General features: G+C 40.5%; 1 protein-coding gene across 3 annotated transcripts in view; it reads right to left on the bottom strand.

The window, feature by feature from the left end:
* Positions 1–5,055: 5,055 nt before the first annotated feature.
* Positions 5,056–21,106, bottom strand: part of KCNK10 (potassium two pore domain channel subfamily K member 10) — a 78,285-nt gene continuing 62,234 nt past the window's right edge. For all 3 annotated transcript variants that reach the window (XM_075753745.1, XM_075753744.1, XM_075753743.1), the window contains 3 exons: positions 17,462–17,648; positions 14,155–14,297; positions 5,056–12,100 (listed from right to left, as the gene is read on the bottom strand). In XM_075753745.1, the coding sequence (XP_075609860.1) occupies positions 11,477–12,100; positions 14,155–14,297; positions 17,462–17,648 (954 nt within the window). In that variant the 3' untranslated portion in view covers positions 5,056–11,476. The remainder of the gene's footprint in view (positions 12,101–14,154; positions 14,298–17,461; positions 17,649–21,106) is intronic.

Raw genomic sequence — 21,106 nt, 5'->3', positions numbered from 1 at the left:
TTACCTTTGAACTGAAAGATCAGTAAATCTGATCTCCAGTATTACTAAGATTTCATCTCTTTTCCAGTCTGTCCTTAGCCCAGGGACTGAGGTTTTTCCATAGTATTTTGCTAGTCTTGTCTGATTTTGCACCTAATGCTTGATCAAACCTCTATTTAAAGTCTGATCCAAAAATAGTATCCCTTAATCCAATTCACTCTCATTTTACTTTCCTAACAAAAAGAAAATCAACTTATTCTTTAGCAGAGTTTGCCTCCAGGAAAACTATTCCTAGTACCTGTCAAGATATAATAGAATTTTTGTTACAATGGAAAAAAAAACAAAAAAAACCCCAAAAAACTCCAAACAAACAAACAGAAAAAAACAAAAACAAACAAACAAAAAAAACAAAAAAAAAACCCATAAAAACAAAACAAAAAAAATCCACCAGTAAGACTTTGGTCATTAAAATGCTCAGAAACAAGGTGAGTATTTCTGCCCTCTACATGGACCAGAGATGCCAAAGAAGGGCCCCCAACACAGTAGAAGAAGGAACGCCACATCTGTCTGCTCTGCACTATTTCTCATTTAATGTTGGCACTGCGATGGCCTAACATCTGCCTGTTGCATGGCTGGGAACACATTCGAATCTTTGCCTAGCCAAGGGACACTGACGTATCCGAGTTTACTGCTTAACAGGTTGACATTTCAACCAATGTTTTCTGACCTTCTGCACTCCGGATACATATTGATTGCGACACAAGCTATTAATGATCGCATTAATGGACATGAAAACCTCCTCCAAAGAGTCTGCAGGTTCTCTTTCCAAGCCTGTTTCCCTTTCCAAAGCTCACAGGGCTGTTAAACAAACCTCTTTTTTCTGGGTCCATAAGCAACTGTAGATCTCCTTTTAATTTTTAGTACAAACTGACCAGTAAACTGACTAAATAACTAAGCAACACTAGCACATACAGAGAGGAAAAGATTTAACTATTTCCTCTTACTGAGCTACATCTTTGCATATATACCACTAGGTTTCTTTGAAACTTTTTTCAGCACCTGAGGGCAACCCCAGTGTACTCATTGTCCCATAATCTGGGTGCTTGATGGGAATTTACAATACATGTTAATAACAGATAAGTCTGTCTAGAGCAATGCGTAGAGATCCACGCAGTGGCTGAGATGGTCATTGCTTAAAACAGCCTCAGGACCATGAATATGATGGTCACCATGGTATTTATAGAAAGTACCTCAGTTTTCTTGGCCTTCACAGCTTCCCCTCACACCCCAAACCCCATACATCAGTAACTACCTCGCAGAGAACTTGGATTAAACTTACTGTAGGTGTGCCTCTCCCTAGGGGTGTTAATGAGGAGCAGACGAGCAGGAAGAGGTAACCCAGGGAGGGATGTGTGACTGATGATGGGCAAGAGAAGTCGCCAAGGACAGCCTGAACTTGTTTTGCTGTTGCATTGAATTGGCCTGTTTGGGAACTGCCAAATAAGAGCTAATGAGATCACGTTGCCTTGTGCAGAACTGCAAGTGGGCATGGCTAATTTATTAGTGCTCAGCCTGAGTGAGGGAGGGCCAGTCTGCAGAGAGAAAACTACCTATTTTTGTGGGTCAGAGCAGACATGGCAAGGCAGGAAACTTAAGTGATGACAAGTACAAGTGAAACAAAGTTCTTGTTAAGCTGTGAAAGATAAAATAACTTCATGCTAAAAAGGAATTTATATTTGCAGAGTGAGATAGTAAACATTTTGTTTTCTAGTTTATTTTAAGACAAGCCTAGGCTTCAGGGGCATTTCTGCTCTTTTCCTTCCCATGAAAAATCCCATCACACACCTTTCCTCAAACAGCAAGACTGTGCTGTTTGTTATAAATCAGTCTCAGCAGGCAGCTGTGCAGAAGGGATTCAAGGGAAAAAGGTGACAATTGCAGACTATAAGGGGGGTTTCGTTACCCTTTTTTTTTTTTTAAACCTGACAAACTATGTTTAGTTTATCAAATTGCGCTACATCAGGATGAGAAATGGAAATCAAACAATATAATTGGCTTCACAGCACACATTGCCCTCAAGATGGACCTACTCCAGGAAAGAGCCTCGGCTGAACAGTTGAGTAGGCTGTTGTCTTTGAGACCACCTCCCCAGCTGGAGGATTAAACACTTCAGTGTAAACCTGACAGCACAACTTGTATCTTTCTGCACCTAAGGCTCACTGGAAATCTTCTTGTTACTCAGATAGTGCTTATTTCCCTTGTAACAAAACACACAGTCATCGTTCGTCTGTGCTTAATCCCTCAAAAGCCTGCCGCTGTATTCACACCATGGAGGAGTATCGCTTAGCCTGGTCCTCCCAATACTTTAACAGATGTGACAATGATTGCCGGAGCTGTTGTTTTTCCTCCTGAACATCTTAAGTCATTCCCCAGGTCTGTAATGTGACATCATAAAAATGTTCTCGTGAGGTTCCTCTCTGTCTTTAATGACCCTTTGCAAAACAGTTTACAGGATGTGCTGGTTTATTTCTTTTTCAATCCTTCTATGCCCAGCTTGTGCTCTGGAACGTGCTGGGTGCTTTCTTTCCCACAAACCCTCGCAGGAAGAAATTTGCAGGCCAAACTCTGTCCTTTGTGTCTCTTTTTCTGCCCAGATATTCATGCAAAGGGAAGCAATTAATTTGCAACTGTTAGATCTGTATGTAGTGCACACAAGGGATTAATAGCCAGCTGACTTTCTCCTTGCTGGATTAGCTCTGAAAGGTTAACAGGAGCAAAATGCAGTGTGCATGTCTTTATTTTCATTGATGCCCTCTGCAAAAGCAGGAATGCACAGCAGACCAGATACGTTCCATGAGATAGTGACTTAGGGAAGAGGGGATTTTGTTGTTTTCTTTTTTTTTTTTTTTGACAATGTTCATGTTTTTTCCTGCTTTTGGTTGAACGTGGAAATCCATTGTCCACCTCAAGAAATATTCAGATTTCTGCTAAAAAGTATAAGTATTTTGCTTATATTACACTCTTCTTTTTTAAAAATTGATTGTCATGGTTCTAAATGAGAGAGGGTCTGTAGTTTTGGACCCCCACCAATCAACCTATTCAGCACATTGCAGTGCAGTTTAATAGAGCAGATATCATAAACAAGTTCTTCATGTGTACAACCAAGACTCACAATCCCAACATCCTCTGGAACATAATGCAACCTTATTTTACTGCTTTATTCTTCCTAGTCATATAATAATATTTAGGACGAAATAGTGGCACAGGTCCATTTAGCTAACTGCTTCAAGTCAAACCTATGGTGTCCATCCACCCTGTTTAAATTTGGTTCAATAATGACATTTTCCCAAGGAGAGCAGAGGAGACTGCCCAAGAAATGGTACTGTCAAGACAGCACCATCAAGAAAAACATCAGCACCTTGTGCCGGAAGGGAGGGAAGAGATGATCCAGAGGCAATCTCCTACAGTGTGGGAAATCTCCAGCGTCCTCCGTGGAAATAATCTAAAGCTTTATCGGAAAGCAGCGTGACACCTGCTAGCCCAAGCAATGTGCTGTGAAATTTGTGTGAGATCCTCCTTCCTGCGCTATTCAGTTGTAGTATGTTAGTTCTAAATTTATTATTTTTTAATGCAACTTTAATGGTTTTGCCACCATGTAACAATTTGTTTCAAAAATAGTTGACATATGCAAAACAGCAGACTGTAGTGAGAAAATCATGTTTCAGCAAGAATCTTAGTGCAACCCTTAGCATCCTGCATACAGATTTTGGAGTGGAAAAAAGGTATTTCACAACTTGTCACATGTCCACCTTCTTGGCTTTTTTTCATTGTCTTTCTCAATCACCTCTAGGAACACTTATTTGGGTCGGCTGGCTAGATAAACCAGCTTCCTAGAGGACTCTAAAACAAAGTAGCCCAAGCAATAAGTCACAAAGTCAGAGCAAACAGCTGTAGCTAGATAAGGTCATGCCCTGGAAATGGAAATCAAGTGGACAAGCAGAATGAAAATGTGCATAAACTAGAAAATGCAAATAAGCATTTTTTGCAAGAAAAAACAAGAGTGATACAGAGTAGCTAAAGTAGATCTGATTAAGAGACACATGCGCATAGGGGAAGAGAGATAATTGGGAAATAGTGAGAGGGCTTTGCAGAAATATGGCTTGACTTACGTAATTAATACACCACAACTAGCAAGAACCAGAATGGACTGTGTAGTGTAAACAGCATGTAAAGTGTAGGACAAAATCGGGAGTTTTTCACTCAGTCCAGAGAAGGTGTTTTTTCTTTTTTCATTTTTTTTCTTTTTTTTTTTTTTTCTCAGAATGAAGGGAAGGCTCAGCCATGAGAGGTCTCTATATAGACTATAGAAAAGTATCAACTGTGCCTGCAGAAATTTTTTGTCACCCCCATTTGCAGACAAAGGAACCGTAGTCCAAGAGTTTGCACCCTCTGTGAGTGTACTAGGACTGGCCTGTGTTGCAGTACCAAGAAGGCAGCAGGGGAAACCGAGGCCTCACATAGACGGTAGTCAACATGAAGACACCAAAAAAGCTGCAAAAAGACAAAAGAATTCACAGTAAAAGACAACCCCAACCTTGTCTGTGATCTCCAAGGACAAAATGCTTCACCTCCTCCCTCCGGTCTCCATTAGTAAATTTTTCCAGACATCCTGGCAAATATTTCTATGGAGAGAGACGAGGAAAGAGAGAGAGAGCCTCCTCAAAGCTCTGCTCCTTGCTTCCCTACTGACTGGTCGCCAGATGTAGAAACACAGCTCAGTATGAGTAGAAGTATGGCTGGAAGTTTGTGCCCCTCTTTTGCAACCAGCCCAGCAGCACCAATTCCCAAAGTAGAGACCCAGAAAACACTGCAATCTGGACTGTCAACCACAGAGAAAAGGTAGGAGGGCAAACACAAAGATCTGGCAACGGTGAGATTACCAGCAATGCTTTGTTTTCCACACGGATACGCAAAAGGGAAGATAAATCACAGCTCCTCTGCCCTTGCTGGATGATAGGACAACAGAGAGAGAAAAAACACAACAGGAAAAGCGTTTTCATAATCCAGAAGGTCTTTGTTGCAATTTTTTTTTTCCATCTTTGTAAAACATTAAATCATAAAATAAAGACAATAGCAGCAAAATTTATCAAGATGGTACAAGCACATTCTGCTCTGTACTGTGGTAATGACATTTATGAAATTGTCCCTTTTCTGAAAATGCCTTTCTAAAGCACCATAAAATCTTACAGAGAGAGAGAGAGAGACAGGGACAGAGACAAGAGAGTAGATAGAACATCCTTACAATGGATTTACTGATTACTTATACTGTAATTTGAAGTTAATCAGGAAAAATAGATCAGCATCCCACTGAAATGTTTCCCCAAATTTTAAGAGGTTTTTTTCAAATGCAAGGCTGAAAATCACCGATCATAGTTTCTCGGCCCTGTCTACAAGGTCCAGATCAAATTCTATTAGAACTCAAAAAAATTCAGTCTAAAACTACATAGGAACACTGGCCTGAATAAATTCAAACTTTTGGGAAGCTGTGATCCAGACACAAATCCTGCCTTTTCCTACTTATAGCTACTACATGACTCCAGGATCTGAGAAATTGCTAAATGGGAGGCTGAAAGCTGGTATGTTTGGCTTACGTCTCACATTAGGCACCGTAAGCTTTCCCCTTTAAGCACCCAGCTCTCACGAGGAAAAAAGAGCATGTGGGTGGAATATATTTGGGACACTAAAATATTCTCTCTCACTTGCCAAGTATCACCTGCCTGTGATTTGCTCTCAAGGAGTTCAGCCAAGGAAAACAAATCCTATTTGCCTCAGAAGGCCACCTGCTAGAGGAATGTCCGCTTTCCCCCCGAAAGCAGCAGCACTGCTATTTCCTGGTGATAAGACTCAGCAACCAGAGCTGAGGGAACGCAGCAGCTCACATCTACCTGCATGGAGGCAGGGGGGCATCACCACTACATCTGTGTGCAAGAACCGACCGCACACGCCGTGTGAAGGGTGGGCATGTGCACGTGTTTGCGTGGGGCCTTTTTTCAGCCGGTTCCTGAGAACTCACCGGAGCTGTGGATAAGGCCTGCCTTTAGTGACCTGCTCAACCCAGCACCATCTAGCTCACTGAGCACGTGCTGGCTGCATCAGGACACCCCCAAATGAGCTTTTGCAACTGCTTCCTCAGTGTTTGATTTCAACAGCATGAGTCAATGGAGTCTAACATCATTATGTACTTCAGTTGCACTGGTGGGAGGAAAAAATATGGTCCAGCTCAGCATAGTATTAAGGAGGGTAACTGCTACTGGCAGCAAAGGAGATGGGGACCTTGGGAAGAATTAGGCAATCTAAAGGAATTTTCTGATCTGCATTTTTTTGATTATATATTCCAGGCAACTAGTTTCATACATTAATCTACAAGCCTTTATTTGAGTTTCATAGATTTGTGTTGATTTGTATTTGTGTTTTCATTGATATTTAATTGCCTAGGGAACTGTTTCTGAAGCTGGGCTTATTTGTATTTAGTATTGATATGATGCCATCCCAGTAGGTGTAAATGACACTGTAGAGATAAGTTAAAACAACAGGTCTTTTATCTCAAAAGCTTAAAAACAGCAAGCTAGCTCCACTTTACTGCCCTGACTTGATGGGGGCAGATTTTGGCCTTAGATTAGACAAAACATAGTTCAGAACAGATAGATGTACAGGAAGGACTGAAGCAGTTCCCAGTCACCTTTTAAATTCATATCTGTTTAGTAGAAAACTTCTTGTTCTAGGTTAGTACACGACATAACATAAAGCTTGGTCTTTGCCTGTTATTTATTTTTAGTGGATGATAGGAAAAGTGAGACTAGCAGACATCATGCAACCTGACAACACAAATAAGCCCCTGAGAAAATGAAAGTTGGCAAAGAAAGAGCCCACGTACAGCATAAACACAAATTCTTCAAGAAAATGCAGGGTTTTTTAAGGACAGGGGTTTTAACACCTTGAACTCACAGACTTACTTTCATTTATTGTGGGTTAGAGAATTTTGCAGAAAGTCTCTGGCATAGCCTGTTAATTGCTTTGGAAGAAGCAGATTTATACTAGAGACATCATAAAGCCAGACAGCAGAATGATGATTTATCATTTCACAGCAACAACCAAAATCAGATTTCATTAATATAAATCACTGGGGGGTTTATTTACTATTATTTCTAATAACATTTATTAGAAATAATGTTCCAGTTTAAAGAATAATGTAATTCACAGACTGCCACATGGATGAAGTTACAAACCTTTTCAAAACCTCTCATGCAAAATCTGCACAAGTTCAGTGACAGTTAATGGTTCAGGAGGATCCCCAAAGGAGCATGCCAGAATTCTCCTGCACAAGACAGTAGAAAGTGGGACTGCACAGCTGAAAGCTGTAGGAAAACAGAAGCTGAGTCGTCCTCTATGTATGAGGGCTGCGGCTACAGAAAACCCATGTTTCCTTTGCTCTTGCAGGTCCCAATTCCCATGTCAAGTCATGTTGTGCTCAGGGCAGGATCTGAGAATTAAAGTCAGTAAGTCACCCTTTCGTTTGACTTTTTATTTTCAGGCTGCTGTGAAAGTGTGTAATTTAGAGCAAGGAGTTTGGGATATGGTTCAGACTACCTTTTGTTAAAACTTTCAGTAGTGGTGGAACAGCCTCACTAGAAATAACATCACAAGTTTTTAGTAAGTGTTATTAAATGCCAAAGGATGAGAATTTTAGCCACAAAACCACTTGATGTTTGAACTGAGATTCTCTCTCAAGCTGTTGCATACAACTAAACCAAGGGATGGTCTTTACAAGGGGAGAAGCAATTTAGGACATTAAAATGTCACTTTAGCTGTCAGACATTTCTGTCTGGCCCCCTATGCAATACACCATTTGCACTTTCCATACTATAATAAATTATGTATACTGAGGTATTTAATAGGTAATCATATAGGAGAAAATATTTACTCCAGCAGCAGACTGGCAGCTTTCTCAGCAAGTTTCACAGACACAGAAATGGGTGGGAATGAAAGAGAGCATTTTGCTTTCATGTAAAAGGTCATCAAATGCTCTGTTCAGTATCTCACTGGGAGTTTATTCAGCATCACCCTTTGTCCCTGAAACTATCGTATCCCAAATCAGCAGTTGCTGAAGACACAGCTGATAAAATGTCAGGCAGGGACTCCTGCATGCCATGGCCAGGCAGAAACTGGAGTGAGACACACACCCCATCAGCTAGAATCTGGACAGGTGAGAGACTGAGACCTCAGAAAGTTGAGAGATGAAGAATATGCCAAGATTGCATTGTCCTTCTGTCTCATCAGAGCAACCGGTTCTGAATTTGGCCACCAAACTTTGTCTCCTCAGTCATTTTGTTCATGTTGACTTGTTTTCCATGACTTGCCCACTGTCCAACTCCTTGCTCACACAGACAAGTCCTACAAGACAGACTTTTGCTTTCCCTGACCCTAATCAGCAGAAATGCTCTGGCTATGAGTAAACCTTATTTTCACATACAGGAAATGCATCTCCCATATCCTTACAGCTGCCTGTGCATGCAGGACTTTTCCATTACAGGCAAGCAATTATTGCGAGAACAACTCAGTTGAGGAACAAATAACATGATGTGCACGCGTGATGTTGGTTTTGGCATTTGGTAACCAAGGAGAATTGTTAGCACAGTCTGTATGCATCGCATGCTTTCAGAGATGCTTTCGTGTGCCTGATCCTTCATACAAGCAAAGCACAGGACGGTGTAACCAGGCAGTACTTTAATTCCCAGGACCCAGACACATGTCTGAGCTCTTCTGAACCTTGTCTGGAATTCAAAAGCAAATCTAAATTGTAGCTTTTGCTCCTAAATTCCCACCAGGCCACAGTAAAACCCCAGATCTGAACAACATAAAACCTTAGAACATCCACATATACTTCATCTGTCCTGGCACTACAGAATCAGCACAACACGATTCACTGTATTTCTGAGTGAGACTTCAGAAGATTTGCTTGCATGTGGCACGAGAGGCTGGACTTCATCCCAGGCCTGCCCAAAACCAGGGGCAACAGGAGGGCTAAAGGACTCTCCTGAACAGACCTGCTTCCTTGCTGGTTCTGCCTGTGGCTTGAGGAGGAGGGGATCTGAGGATGGCCACAAGCTGCCGTCTGTGTCATTGAGCAGAGCACAGGGCTGCATGGCATAAAGCCTCCAGGAGCCACAGCAGCTCTTGAGTCAGACTAAACCTTCCCTGGGGACTGGGCTCACTGCCCTGCCTCCAGTAAGCTGAAGCCAGAGTGCAGTCCTGCAGCTTAAGAGATTCATCAGTGAACTAAGCAGAATCCAATTACTGTTGGATCTTATTGAGTTAAAGCAATCCCAAATGACCTGAAATTTTTCAAACATTGTTTTTTCATCCTTAATTTTCAGACAGATAACAAAATTAGAAAGATGATACAATATTTCAAGTGAAGAAAACCAGCAGACAGAACATACTAAAAACTTCTTTCCTCCTCTGCACCAGTGGAATTTGGCTCACTCTTGCAAATTGTGCAGAGACAACTAGATATGCAAACATGTACACTCAAAATTTGCATTTGCATTGCCATGCTTCTAGTCATAGCTATGGCAATGATGAATTCCGGTGACCAGTTAGATTTTGAGTTGGCTTGTTGTGCATAAAATCTGAGAAACTATCACAGAAAATGAAGTGTGCATTTTTGTGTATGTAGACACGGGCATGCACTTCCAAAAGTCTGTGTCTGTATGACCTGCGAGTGTCTGTATGTTTGACTACCTTGTAAGACTCTGTATGTCTCTGCTATCTACATCCATGCTTACTGTACCTACACACCTACAGTTTGAATTGCAGGAATATTTATGATTTTGTGAAGGCGCAGGGAAAGCATCGCTGGTGCAATCATTTTCCAGCATGCAAAATCTTCTATCTGCAATGGCAAACACAGTAGCCCACAGGCTGAGGCCACGAAAATTTAGTGTTTCTTGCAATTCCCATTAATTATTTTGCAGCCTTTTCTTTGAATATTTACTGTGAAGTCTAGGCACTATATCCGTATGTCCAGACACCACAAAAGATTTTTTTAAAATGCCCACAGTTTGGATATGTTTTACATTTCACTGAAGTCTAGAAATGCAGAGAGCTCGTGTTTAGATTTTATCAAGAAAAGAGATAGCAAATGTCAAACAAAGATAGTACCTGAAAGGAAATAAAACAAATAATTCAAAATACTTGTTTAAAAAGTTACAAAATATGACAGCATTAATGGCACTTAAAGCTATAAGCACTTAAAAGGTTACCACCATATTTTCCTCAACATCTTTTCCTAAATTTCTTTTTTCTTTTTTTCTTTTCTTCTGAGATTATGACTGCAGCTAAACCCAAACCCAGCAAAAGGGGCAGACACACCTGAGATTCTATGGTTGCCCTGGCCCTCATTTGAATAGCATATATGCTCTTACATCTATTTTTAAAAATTCAGATTCAGCTACAGAGAACAGCAGTTTGCTGACATGCAAAAGCTATAGCTTTCCTTCTGTCTTCATAGTTGTACAGCATTAAAATTGAAGGGGTTTTTTTCAGTGGTAGAAAGTGTGAATGAGAAATTCTTTTTAAAAAAAACAGTCGGCCCACTGTTTTATACACCTAGCCAAATATCATTAAATTAATGTTTCTCTTCTTTTAAACAACATAGCACAAGATGTTGCATTTTCTTCATATGCACTTTCTTGCTATGAGATTACATTGAATATTTCCCATACCAGAAAAAAAATCCATTTTTTTTTTTTCGGGTTTTTTTGTCACTGGTTAAGATAAATACCCACAGAGTTTTATTCTTTTTTTTTTTTTTTTTTTTAATGAAAAGAGCAATCCAACCCTTAAATATGTCTGTGTTGATTTTTCAAACCAGCACCCAGCTGGTGGCTGTGTCCATGGACATTCTTTTGGAGTTTAGAAAGAAAATGCATCTGATTCAAAAATGGAAAAAAAAAATCTAGCTTGGATCACGTGCCAAAACGTAAACTAAGCCTTACTGAAAGTTTCTAGTTCACTCCAATCGTTTCTCCTATTTTTAATCACCAAGGGAAGGCTTTATGGATGCATACTCCATTACAAAGATACACTTTCTTTCATCCCTTTCAAAGGCTCTTCTTACATAGCTGCCCTTTGTCTAATATTATGCCATAGTAGGAGCACTCTGGTGATATTGCCATGGTTCAATCTCTTCCTCTGTGTCTTGCCCTGGTAATCTTATACAGGCTGAAATTTCCATGTTCGTAGCTTTCTGTTGCCATTCTGCAGTGCTGTGTTCCTGATTTGTTTTGGCAGAGCAAGCTTGAGTCTTTATGGCACAGTGAAATATTCTTCAATGCTATATAATTCAGACTGAATAAGGAGTCTGTATAAGGCACGTGTCTCAATATATATATGTATATAAAAACACTAACATTGTTAAGTCAAGCATCTTTTACATTTAATTTCTATCTTCAAGTAATGCTTTGTTTTCATGTTCCCTTTCTTTGGTTTCATTGGGGATCACTCCATTCTCCAGGTCTGAGTGCTGCTGGATGCAGTTGGTCAGGACTGCAGTGCTAGAAGAGTTCTCAGAATTACACATCTTCTCCATCTCCTCTTCCTTTTTTTCTTCATCCAAGGAGTAGTTTCGGAAGGTCTCATAAATTTTACGCACATCCTCGGGGATGGTCTTTTTGAGGTCTTTGTTTTTCCTCTTGGTCATCTTAGCAGACGATCCAAACTTGTTAATGATGTTGTCCTCGGATGCCCCCTGCCCATGCTTGTTGAGCTGATCTGACCCTTTAAGGCGCAGGTTGTTAGGCCTGTTGTTGATGCTTTCCTGAGATGAGGCCTTGAAGCGTCCTGTTTCCAAGGCAGTAAAGACAGAGCGCTTCTCTGGAGACAGCATGTCTAAGGAGTGGGCTCGCTGGTCCAGGCCCAGGCGCCTGCGCTCCATGCTCCGGATGGTTGCTGCTCGCTGAAGTTTGTCGTGGATCTCCACGCTGAGCCGCCTCCGTGTCTCTCTAAACTCAGCCGTCACGTTCGCTTTCCACTCAGCTGCATGGGCTTTTATTTCTCCAACCTTTACAACAACAAGAAAGAAAAATGAATTTAAAAAAGAAAAAGTAAAATGAAGCAACAGTCTTTCCTATAGAAGAATAGCACAAGCACTTTCTTGTCTGGCGTGGAATCAGAGACCAGTCCCAGCTCCAGTGCATCCATCTGGACCCAGTGGCTATACTAGGCAAGCCCAGCAGCAAAGTGTCTATACTGGGCAAGCTCTAAACACACCAACTGGTGACTAGCTAATGGCTTGTGTGGCATATAACTTGTCTGCCTGTTTCACATTTTGTCACCCCACATACTTTATAGCTGTATTACATGAAGGGAGGTGTTCATGCTAATCCCTCCTTGGTTAAGAACAAAATTCCTGACTTATAATGTCAGCACTGGATGGCCAGGAGTGAGCAAAATTAATCACATATAGTTATACCAATATGCTTCAGAACAGCACAACCACTAGTGTAGCAAAACAGTAATGTATTTTCCCATATTGTTCATGGATGGAGCTGTTCAGTCGCACTCAATGTTCTGTTCAGAGCCACAGAGCAATTAACGTTGGAAATACCTATTAGATGATTTCAAATGGACCTCTGACTGATCCAGTCTAAGGTTCATTCTCAGGGACAAAGGTAGCTGTCTTTAATGGAGGCTTCCATTGCGTAAGTATCCAAATACCACCCTCTCAAGCCAGCTGGAGGAGTTGTCAACACATATTCTGTGTGGGCACCACGAGCATGTCCTTAAATGTCTCACTGCTTTGCTCTGTTTTATTCCTTTGCACATGAGAGCAGAATAATGGTTAAGAATAAACCACCTACATGGCTGCTGTATTGAATAAATATTTCTTCCAGAATGAGAAAAAGAAGATAAATTACCAAGCAATATCTCAGTCAACAGAGGCCTTTTCCAAAGTTCAGCTAAAGGAGAACAGATTCAGGAGTACAACGTTTGCAGAAGCCCACCAAGGTCAAAGGTTTGCTTGGGCTGCTGTAGCCAGAACTGTTTCTGCATTCAGTGATCCACAAGGAAGTCATTGTGGTTCCTCAGGCCAGATGAGCAGGTGTCCATTTAGAACTGTTTACTTGTGGCAGCAGGCATCTCACATTCACCATGAGAGATCAGATTGCCACCTATAGGTGCCTGCTGATGATCAACCTGACAGCCAAACGCTCTGTGAAGCCCCCTTTATTCATGGAGATGCACAGGGTATGCACTGGGACTCAGGTAGCGCAGCAGGTAGCGCAGATGCCTTCATAAATGATAAATGAACAGCAGTATCCCTCTGCCAAACTTTGTCTATGTCTGATCTTTAGCTAACCCTGCCAGGTTAGCTTTGCTAGTTAATGCAGGAGGAGATTGCCTTAAAAATCAAAATTATATTATTAATGTCCTCCACAATAGGCTTCAGCTCTAGAGGCATGGCAATTGCCTTCTATTTTCCACTCTTAATTGAGTGAAGTATTAGCAATACTGTCTTTGAATCACAGAGGGCATGTTCTGAGTGAATTTAATCATGTTCTCCCTGATGGTGACCACGCGGTTCCTTCAATTTTTTAATAATATGGTACTCAGTAAGGGGCCTGAATCTAAACTCTTATTGAGAACCATATTTCCTGACATAGGGAAAGGTGGGGAAATTCAATATAAAATCCTAGTTTAAAGGCAGATTCTTGTTTCATAATGAAGAGTGCCAACTAATGTCTTCAAAACCTATGCATCTCCAATTTTTAAAGAGAGAACACTGAAATTTTTATCATAATTTTGTAGCTAGTTTCAGAGTGAAGGGTGGCTTCTCTTAGTCCATAATTGCAATCCTACTGATGTGTTCTGTGTATTTGGTAGCACTGATAGAGGTATAACAACCCAGGCTGCTTCAATTGTGGTTTTTTTCCTCCCTTTGTGAAGGAGTTAAAGATCAGAGCTAAGTGGATACCAAAGGCAGCCAGTGGAATAAACCACAAGGAATATTGAACACTGGTCATGCAGAGGAGCATCCTTCTTTAGACAAGCAAGAATCGGGCACTTAAAGCTCTCTCATAAAATGACAAACCACTGAGAAATTACTAGTCATACCTCTTCTTTTGTCTTCTTGGACAGGACTCTTAACCAGTCTCCAATCATACTCAGGACAGCAGCAAAATAGGCAAGGCCAACAAGGATCCAGAACCACACTAAGGGTTTATACCACTCCCGGTAATGGATGTCAGCATTTCCTCCTGAAATAAGCATATACTTATGCTTAGGAATCATGAGATGCCAAAATTATGACAAAATATCTGCAATTCTGATAAATTTCTGAAATTCTTTCTTGACTTTTGCCAACACCACTGTAGTTCTAACAATAGATGAGAGGCCTGTCAGATGGGAGGAACACAGTCTGTTCTTAATACAAGACTCTTTAAAATTACCTATTGTTCTGCTGCTATGTGACCTGCCAGAACACCTAGTAAGCACTTTTCTTTATATTGCTCATAGTCTGAAGCAGGTCTGAAATACCTGCTTCAATAGTACTTGCAACAGCATGAACACATTTCCGAGAAAAAAGTTTAATACCACTAGTCTTCCTTATTCTGAACTGCCTGCAGCCTGGTAGTCGAGAAACTTTACAGTTCAACTCCCTTAGGTTATAGTTTCCAGATTCTTTTGGGTTTAACTACAGGATTCAGAGACCTATGTGAAGGAGAAAGAAAAGTAGCTTTGTCTTCCCCTCCAGATTAGGATGTCTGACAGGAAGCCAACCCTGCCATCAGCCCTGATAATAAGGATATACTGTCTGCTTGGGTATCAGTTATAGGGATGCATTCTCTGGCCAATGACTTGAGAGGAGGTAAGGATCAAATAAAGCAACAAATATCCTATATTGTTTTCATGCAAGTTTTAGAACTTGCTGGTAAAACAAGTATGTGAGACACTTGGCAACTCAGGTGGACTACGAAGAGCCTAAAATAAATGCAGTAGCAGCCAGGCTGCTACCTGCCACAGAATACAATAAACTTTTCCAAAAGAAAGCAAGCACAGCCTCACTGTTGAGACTCCCATGTGCACTGCAATAAGGAGAAACAGTGAGAGGCAGGCACAGCCCTGAGCTGAAGAGAGAGTGGCAAAGAGGCTGCACAGCCACATCCCTCAATACAGGTGAAGAAACACTACCCTTGGTGGTACCTGTGTAAATCTCGGCCTAAAGAGCAAGCCTACCAGCAGACTCGGGCAGACGATTGCATATTTCCTGGATTCCAGTCTTGGTTAGACAAGAGCTAGACACCCATCTGTACTTCTGTATGACTACAGAGAGTTTTTAGGATTTTCCCCCATTAAAATCACAGGACAACACGGTTCAGCATTTTCCCCTGAGCTTTTTCCAATATCTGAGACATTTCTATCACTCTTTAATTTTATCCAGACTCAGTATGAGTGTACGTATAGTGATTGAACGTCCCTGTGGAAACTCAGACATTTGAGAATTGGCAGGGACCCAAATATTGGTTTTGATATTAATCTCTCCCCATACACTGCATGAATCACTCTCTTTTTTCCAGTCTTTAAGAGTGGGAAACAATGGGAGGTGGGGGCTGCTGTTGCTATGGTACAACGAGGCTCTTCTGATCATACGTGTCCCTGAGGAAGCTTGCTGTGAAGCAGACTGTTCAGCTCTGTCTTATGGTGTAATCAGGCGACTGAGAAAGTATGAGACCACTTTTTTCAGCCTATCAGATATTCTGTTTTTTCAGGCGCCATCCACAATTGCATTTCCAACAGTAGTACAAAAACTTTCCCAATTTGGCAAGAGTTAGGACATGTTCTAGGTGAAATAAATCAGCATAGCTCCATTGATGCAATTGATTCCCAATGCAATGTAGTATTTTCCCTGTGATGTTGAAGGGACAGAGATAGAGAGTCTTTAAAGTGACAGAAAATAAAAGTGACAGAAAATCAATCCCAAAACCAGCAATGAAACCCAAATCTCCTGGTGATCACCTGCCTTAAACTCTTATTATGAGATCACCTCTGAAGTTTTCTCATTCAAGGTTCTCCATTTGATTTTTGAAAAATCCTGGTTGTTAGTGGTCACCCAGCTGTGGATTATATTTTCCTAATCATGTTGGATTTAGAACAGTTTTATTTAATATTTGGGCTTTTTTACTATTATATTATCAGAGAAAACAATACTGAAGTGTGATATGCTTAAGAAAAATATTGTGAATTATTTTTATTTCACACTGTGATACCACAAAGACAAAATACCAGTGAGCTTCTCTTCACATTTAAGTGGTTAAAATTAACCAAGCTCATACAATCACTTCTGTATCTGAATGCTCGTAAAATACTTCTTTTTCATATCTGGGGCTCTCTTTGTTCAGTGCCTTTTTTCCCTCAGTAATTCATGTCTTCTATACCACTATGTTATAAAAAAGCAAGATCACAGTCTTGTCTACAAAAAGACTTGTCTACAGCTCTTCAGCAAAGAAAATGTTATATATCCCTGTAGTTCATTTGATGTTTTAACTCATTCATATTTCACTGATTTATAGAAAGTAACAAAACAGTAGCATAATATGGCTGTTTGTAACACAGGCATCTTAATGCCTTTAATTAGGACTACTAACAGGAATGAGGTGCAGGGGTCATGCACTAATGGGAAAAAAACTCCACTTATTTTAACCACATTTTTGTCAGCAAAGCAGTAGAGTGGAAAAAAAAAAAAATCTCTCATCTCTCTAGTCAATAGCCTTGACTCCCTCTTTGGAAATTGATAAGGATGGATATTTATAGTTCCTGCTAGTAATGTATTAATCTTGGAGAGTATCCTCCTAGCACTGAGATGCATACCCCATTAGTCCTTCTCTTCGTATATCAGTTTTCCTTAACAGGGCAACTGCAATGTCAAAATTTCTGCCAAGGTTAGAGAACAAAACGCAGCTTCTGAAATGCTGCAGCTCCTGTAGTAGCAGCCCACTACTGCATCCGACCAGAGATTTCTCCAGCCCTATGGCTCAGCCCTGCTTTGCAAAAGCTTCACCCATTCATCATTTTGGCTACTTGCTTCAGCAATGAGCCTCAGATTGAGACCTAATGGACTAATACAAATCCTGAATTCAATGGGAAAGTCATTTGACTTGTGCATAATTCATTGTACAATAAAGGATAATTGGGACTTCCCAGGCTCACGTTAGCTACACTGCTGAAAGCTTGCAATCTGCACATGGCAAGGCACCTGGATCTTAAATCAGCCTGGTGTCCTATTGCACAGTAACCCCAACAGAAACACCTGGCATCGTTTCACTGGATAAAATACATAGTGAAAAGCCTCCTCTCTACATGAGAAAACAAATTCTAAGAGCCAAGGCCCTCATGCACAGCACCTAGGCTCAAAGCTGCTCACCTGCTACAAAGTCACCGAAGCCAACGGTAGTCAGAGTAACAACCACAAAGTAGATGGACTCCAAGGCTGTCCATCCCTCGATGTGTTTGAAGATAACTGCAGGAATGGTCACAAAGACAATGCAGCCTGCCAGGATGAAGAGGATTGTAGAGATCACCCGGATCTTTGTTTGACTCACTTGTTTTTTCTAGAAAAAGGAAATAACAAAAGAAAAAAAATATTTTTGAGTGGATTTCTGGGACTGTATGCCTTGTGAATGACAGACTGATCTGTGGTGCTGGTGTCACCTCGTATTTCTCTTTCTGCCTTTTGTGAGCTTATCAGGTAGAAAACAACCCTTGCTCCCTGTTAGTGAGAGCCCTCCCTGGGTAGCAGTGAACCTCTATGTCCGGCCCCAGAAAAATGGTGATTTCCATTTTCCATGCACTAGGCAGTTACTAACCTACAAGAAACACGGCCTGGAAAAACAGTCCTGAGCTTCAGAAAGGCTCCAGTACACTCCATCTCGAGTTCAATGTGTAAGAAAAAGTGCACATTCATGCCTCCATACATATATATGTACACCCACATTGTCTCACCAGCCCCAAGAATTCAACAAGCGAGACCAAGACTGACATGAAAATAAACCCTTTTTTTCTTCTAAACCCCCGAGATTTTATGTAGAAATAATCAATGCTTCAGGTTTTCTAGACTTTCCTTGGCTCAGGATTTCCAGCTTTCATTCACAAATATGAAAGTTGAATCTCCTTTTCAAAAACAGATAGTTACATTATCAGTTCACTCCAGAAATAAAGGGTTGCCGTCAAATACCAAACAATCTGAGACAAAATTACCTATGCAAATCTGCACTGGAAAGGTCTTGAACGAAGAGTATGTGTTACTGGCTGCTATAAACTGAATATAAATATGAGCAGTGTAATTGGAACATTTTACACTCCTAGATCATATAAACTCTCACTTTATTTAATATAAATTTAGATTTTGTTTCCAGTAATGCTGATGCAAGCCTGGATTAATACAACTGATGGATTTATTTCAGATTTTCTGTACTGTAAGCAAACTCAAAGTTCAATAGAGTTTCATGAGAAACCTGGAAATTACTAGAAATCTTACTGTGGATTAATTACATTGCCAGTGTAAATTCTGTATTTATCCTGGAAAAGGAATGTGGAGGTCACTGTAAGTCATATATTTCCAAATTAGTTTTCCAAATCAAGCATCTCCCTTAACCCAGAAATGAGATCTCATTTTAGATTAGGACATTGCCTAGACAGGAAATAAGATCTCAGAAGTTATCTTTATAATATACAGAAGGGATATTGCCTGAACTGGTTAATATCTAACCAGTTTGTGAGCAGTACTACTGCTTCCACTAAAGCACGAGCGTTTATTTTAGAGGTCCACTGTCAGACCCTCATTAGGCATTCATCTGATCTGGGATGCTCTGCATTTAGGACCAGGTAGCAGAATAAATATACTGTATTTCAGAAATAATTTTAGTTCTGAAACTGTTTGAGATGATCCCTATACTTAAATATTTTTTCTTTTTTGTGTGTACATTGTTTTCTGTGTCTGGCTGAACAAAAATAGTTAAATAGGATTAGTAATATATTGCCATAAATAAGATTAATCAAATATAAGACATGGAAAAAACTGCCACTGAAGTACCAAGGAGAAAAACAACATAAGAATATAAAACCTGACTTGACTTCTTATCTCCTCTTCTCCTGGGGAGCCATTTTGAGCAGTTTGCTAAAATACTAAAGGATGATCTAGCTTCTTGAGAGTTATAGACACATATTCACAATGGCAGGATTTCAGACTTACTTATGTAAAGGGAAAGCAACTGATCACATGAATGCTACATGATGTCTTAGATTGGCACACTTGCGTTTTGTCATGGAGGACCAGGATTTAACCAGGTTCTTGTTTATTTACTGGTTTGGCCAAGGTGACTTATTCACTTCTATGAAATGCTTCAGTTTCCTGGTAGATAAAAATGAAATGGCAGACACCTCACTACAGTGGAAGTTACGAGGCACATGCAGTGCTTTACAGTACCGGGAATCCTTGGACAGAAAGTACTTTGGAGCTGCCAAGCACTACTAGTAAAGCAAAGTTATGCATATTAAACCTTCCTCCAGTCCCCATATAGCAACATTAAAATGCATTTCAATATGTGTCAGGATTGTCTTGTCTCATGGTAGAAACAGGAGTGAAAAGAATGACCTACAAATCAGTACCAAATGTTCAGGACATCCACTTGTTTATGAGTGATAAATTCAGCCGAAGGTGGTTGTTTTTTTTAAAAAATGGTAATGATGTTAATGAGAGGCTCTGCAGAAAGGCCTGACTCATGGTTATTGTGCACCTCAGTCACTCCCACAAAAGCGGAGCAGCTGAGGGTCTATTTTTTCCTTACTCTTGCTCTGGTACAAATGAAGTCAGAAAGCGATAGTGAATCAGGCACAGCATTTTTAGAGCTACTGAAAAGAGCACAAAAGCAATACTCAGAAGCAGAATTACCTAATGGACAATGACTCATGAAATTCAGGATACAGATGAAAAGGGGGTCTTTTTGCAGTTAGATATGCATTCTGGGGACATTCACAGTAGAGTATAACTGCTATAGCTCAAAAAACGCAAAGGCATAGATGTCATTATTCATGGAAGATGTACGTTGTAGCAATCACATGTTACAAAAAGGTTGGCTTGCAGGTTTTCCTTGTGGATAGAGTTGGCCATGCCATTTTCCTACAAAGAACATAATTTTGTGCTGCCCCGGTTCTCAGCAATTAGGAAACACAGTCTTTACATTCTAGTCTTGGCACAGTTGTATTAGGATGAGACTCGATTAGCCTAAGCCACTGCAGTATTACACTGACCAAGTCATTGTTGAAAGAAAAATATATATATATAAAAAAATATACTAATGGCTGAGAAATCTGAAAAGGTTCATACCTCAGGCCTTTGAGTCACAGAGTCTGAAAAATTAGGCTGGTATTTTCACAGGAAGAGAAGAAGGTTCTGCAAACCCCATAAGTTCTACAACAGAAGGTTTTTTCCTCAGGACAATCTATTTCATAGGAAACAACCATGTTATGCCTTTTTGATACTTTTCCAGCCTAATGCCATGATTACCATGGTATAGAATTGGTTTCCCACTTGCTTGTTCTTCTTACCACCTCTCCCTTCTCCCACCTGGCCTTGTCTTACCACCCAGGACTCTGTAATAGGACTCCAAATAAACTCATCAAGTACTGCAGGTCATTGCAGTGTAACAGGTCTGTCTGTCAAAGAAACTTAGGAATATCCAGTGTTCCCACAGTGTATGAACTTCTAACAGCCTTGTGGAAAATGCTCTCCAGCTGTACATTGGCTTTACTAACAAACAAGAATTGCATTTAGGATTCTAACACTGAAGGAACTTCTTGTTTTAACTAGCATTTGCAATCTGAAGCCAAACACTGGGAAATAGCTGAGCAACTCCATCCAGGCTAACGCATCCTCTGAGCCCATTCTGCAGCACAAATACAGAATTTTCTATAGGTGTCAAAATGAAACAGTAAGAAAGGCCTTTCTCCAGGAACAGTAGTTCATCTCATAGTGGTTTAGGTAAAATGAAAACACTTTTGAAACAGATGG

Source organism: Balearica regulorum, chromosome 5 (assembly GCF_011004875.1).
Source record: "Balearica regulorum gibbericeps isolate bBalReg1 chromosome 5, bBalReg1.pri, whole genome shotgun sequence".
NCBI lineage: Eukaryota > Metazoa > Chordata > Aves > Gruiformes > Gruidae > Balearica > Balearica regulorum.
The sequence above is the reverse complement of the archived record's forward strand: the minus strand, read 5'-3'. Positions and strand labels throughout refer to the sequence as shown.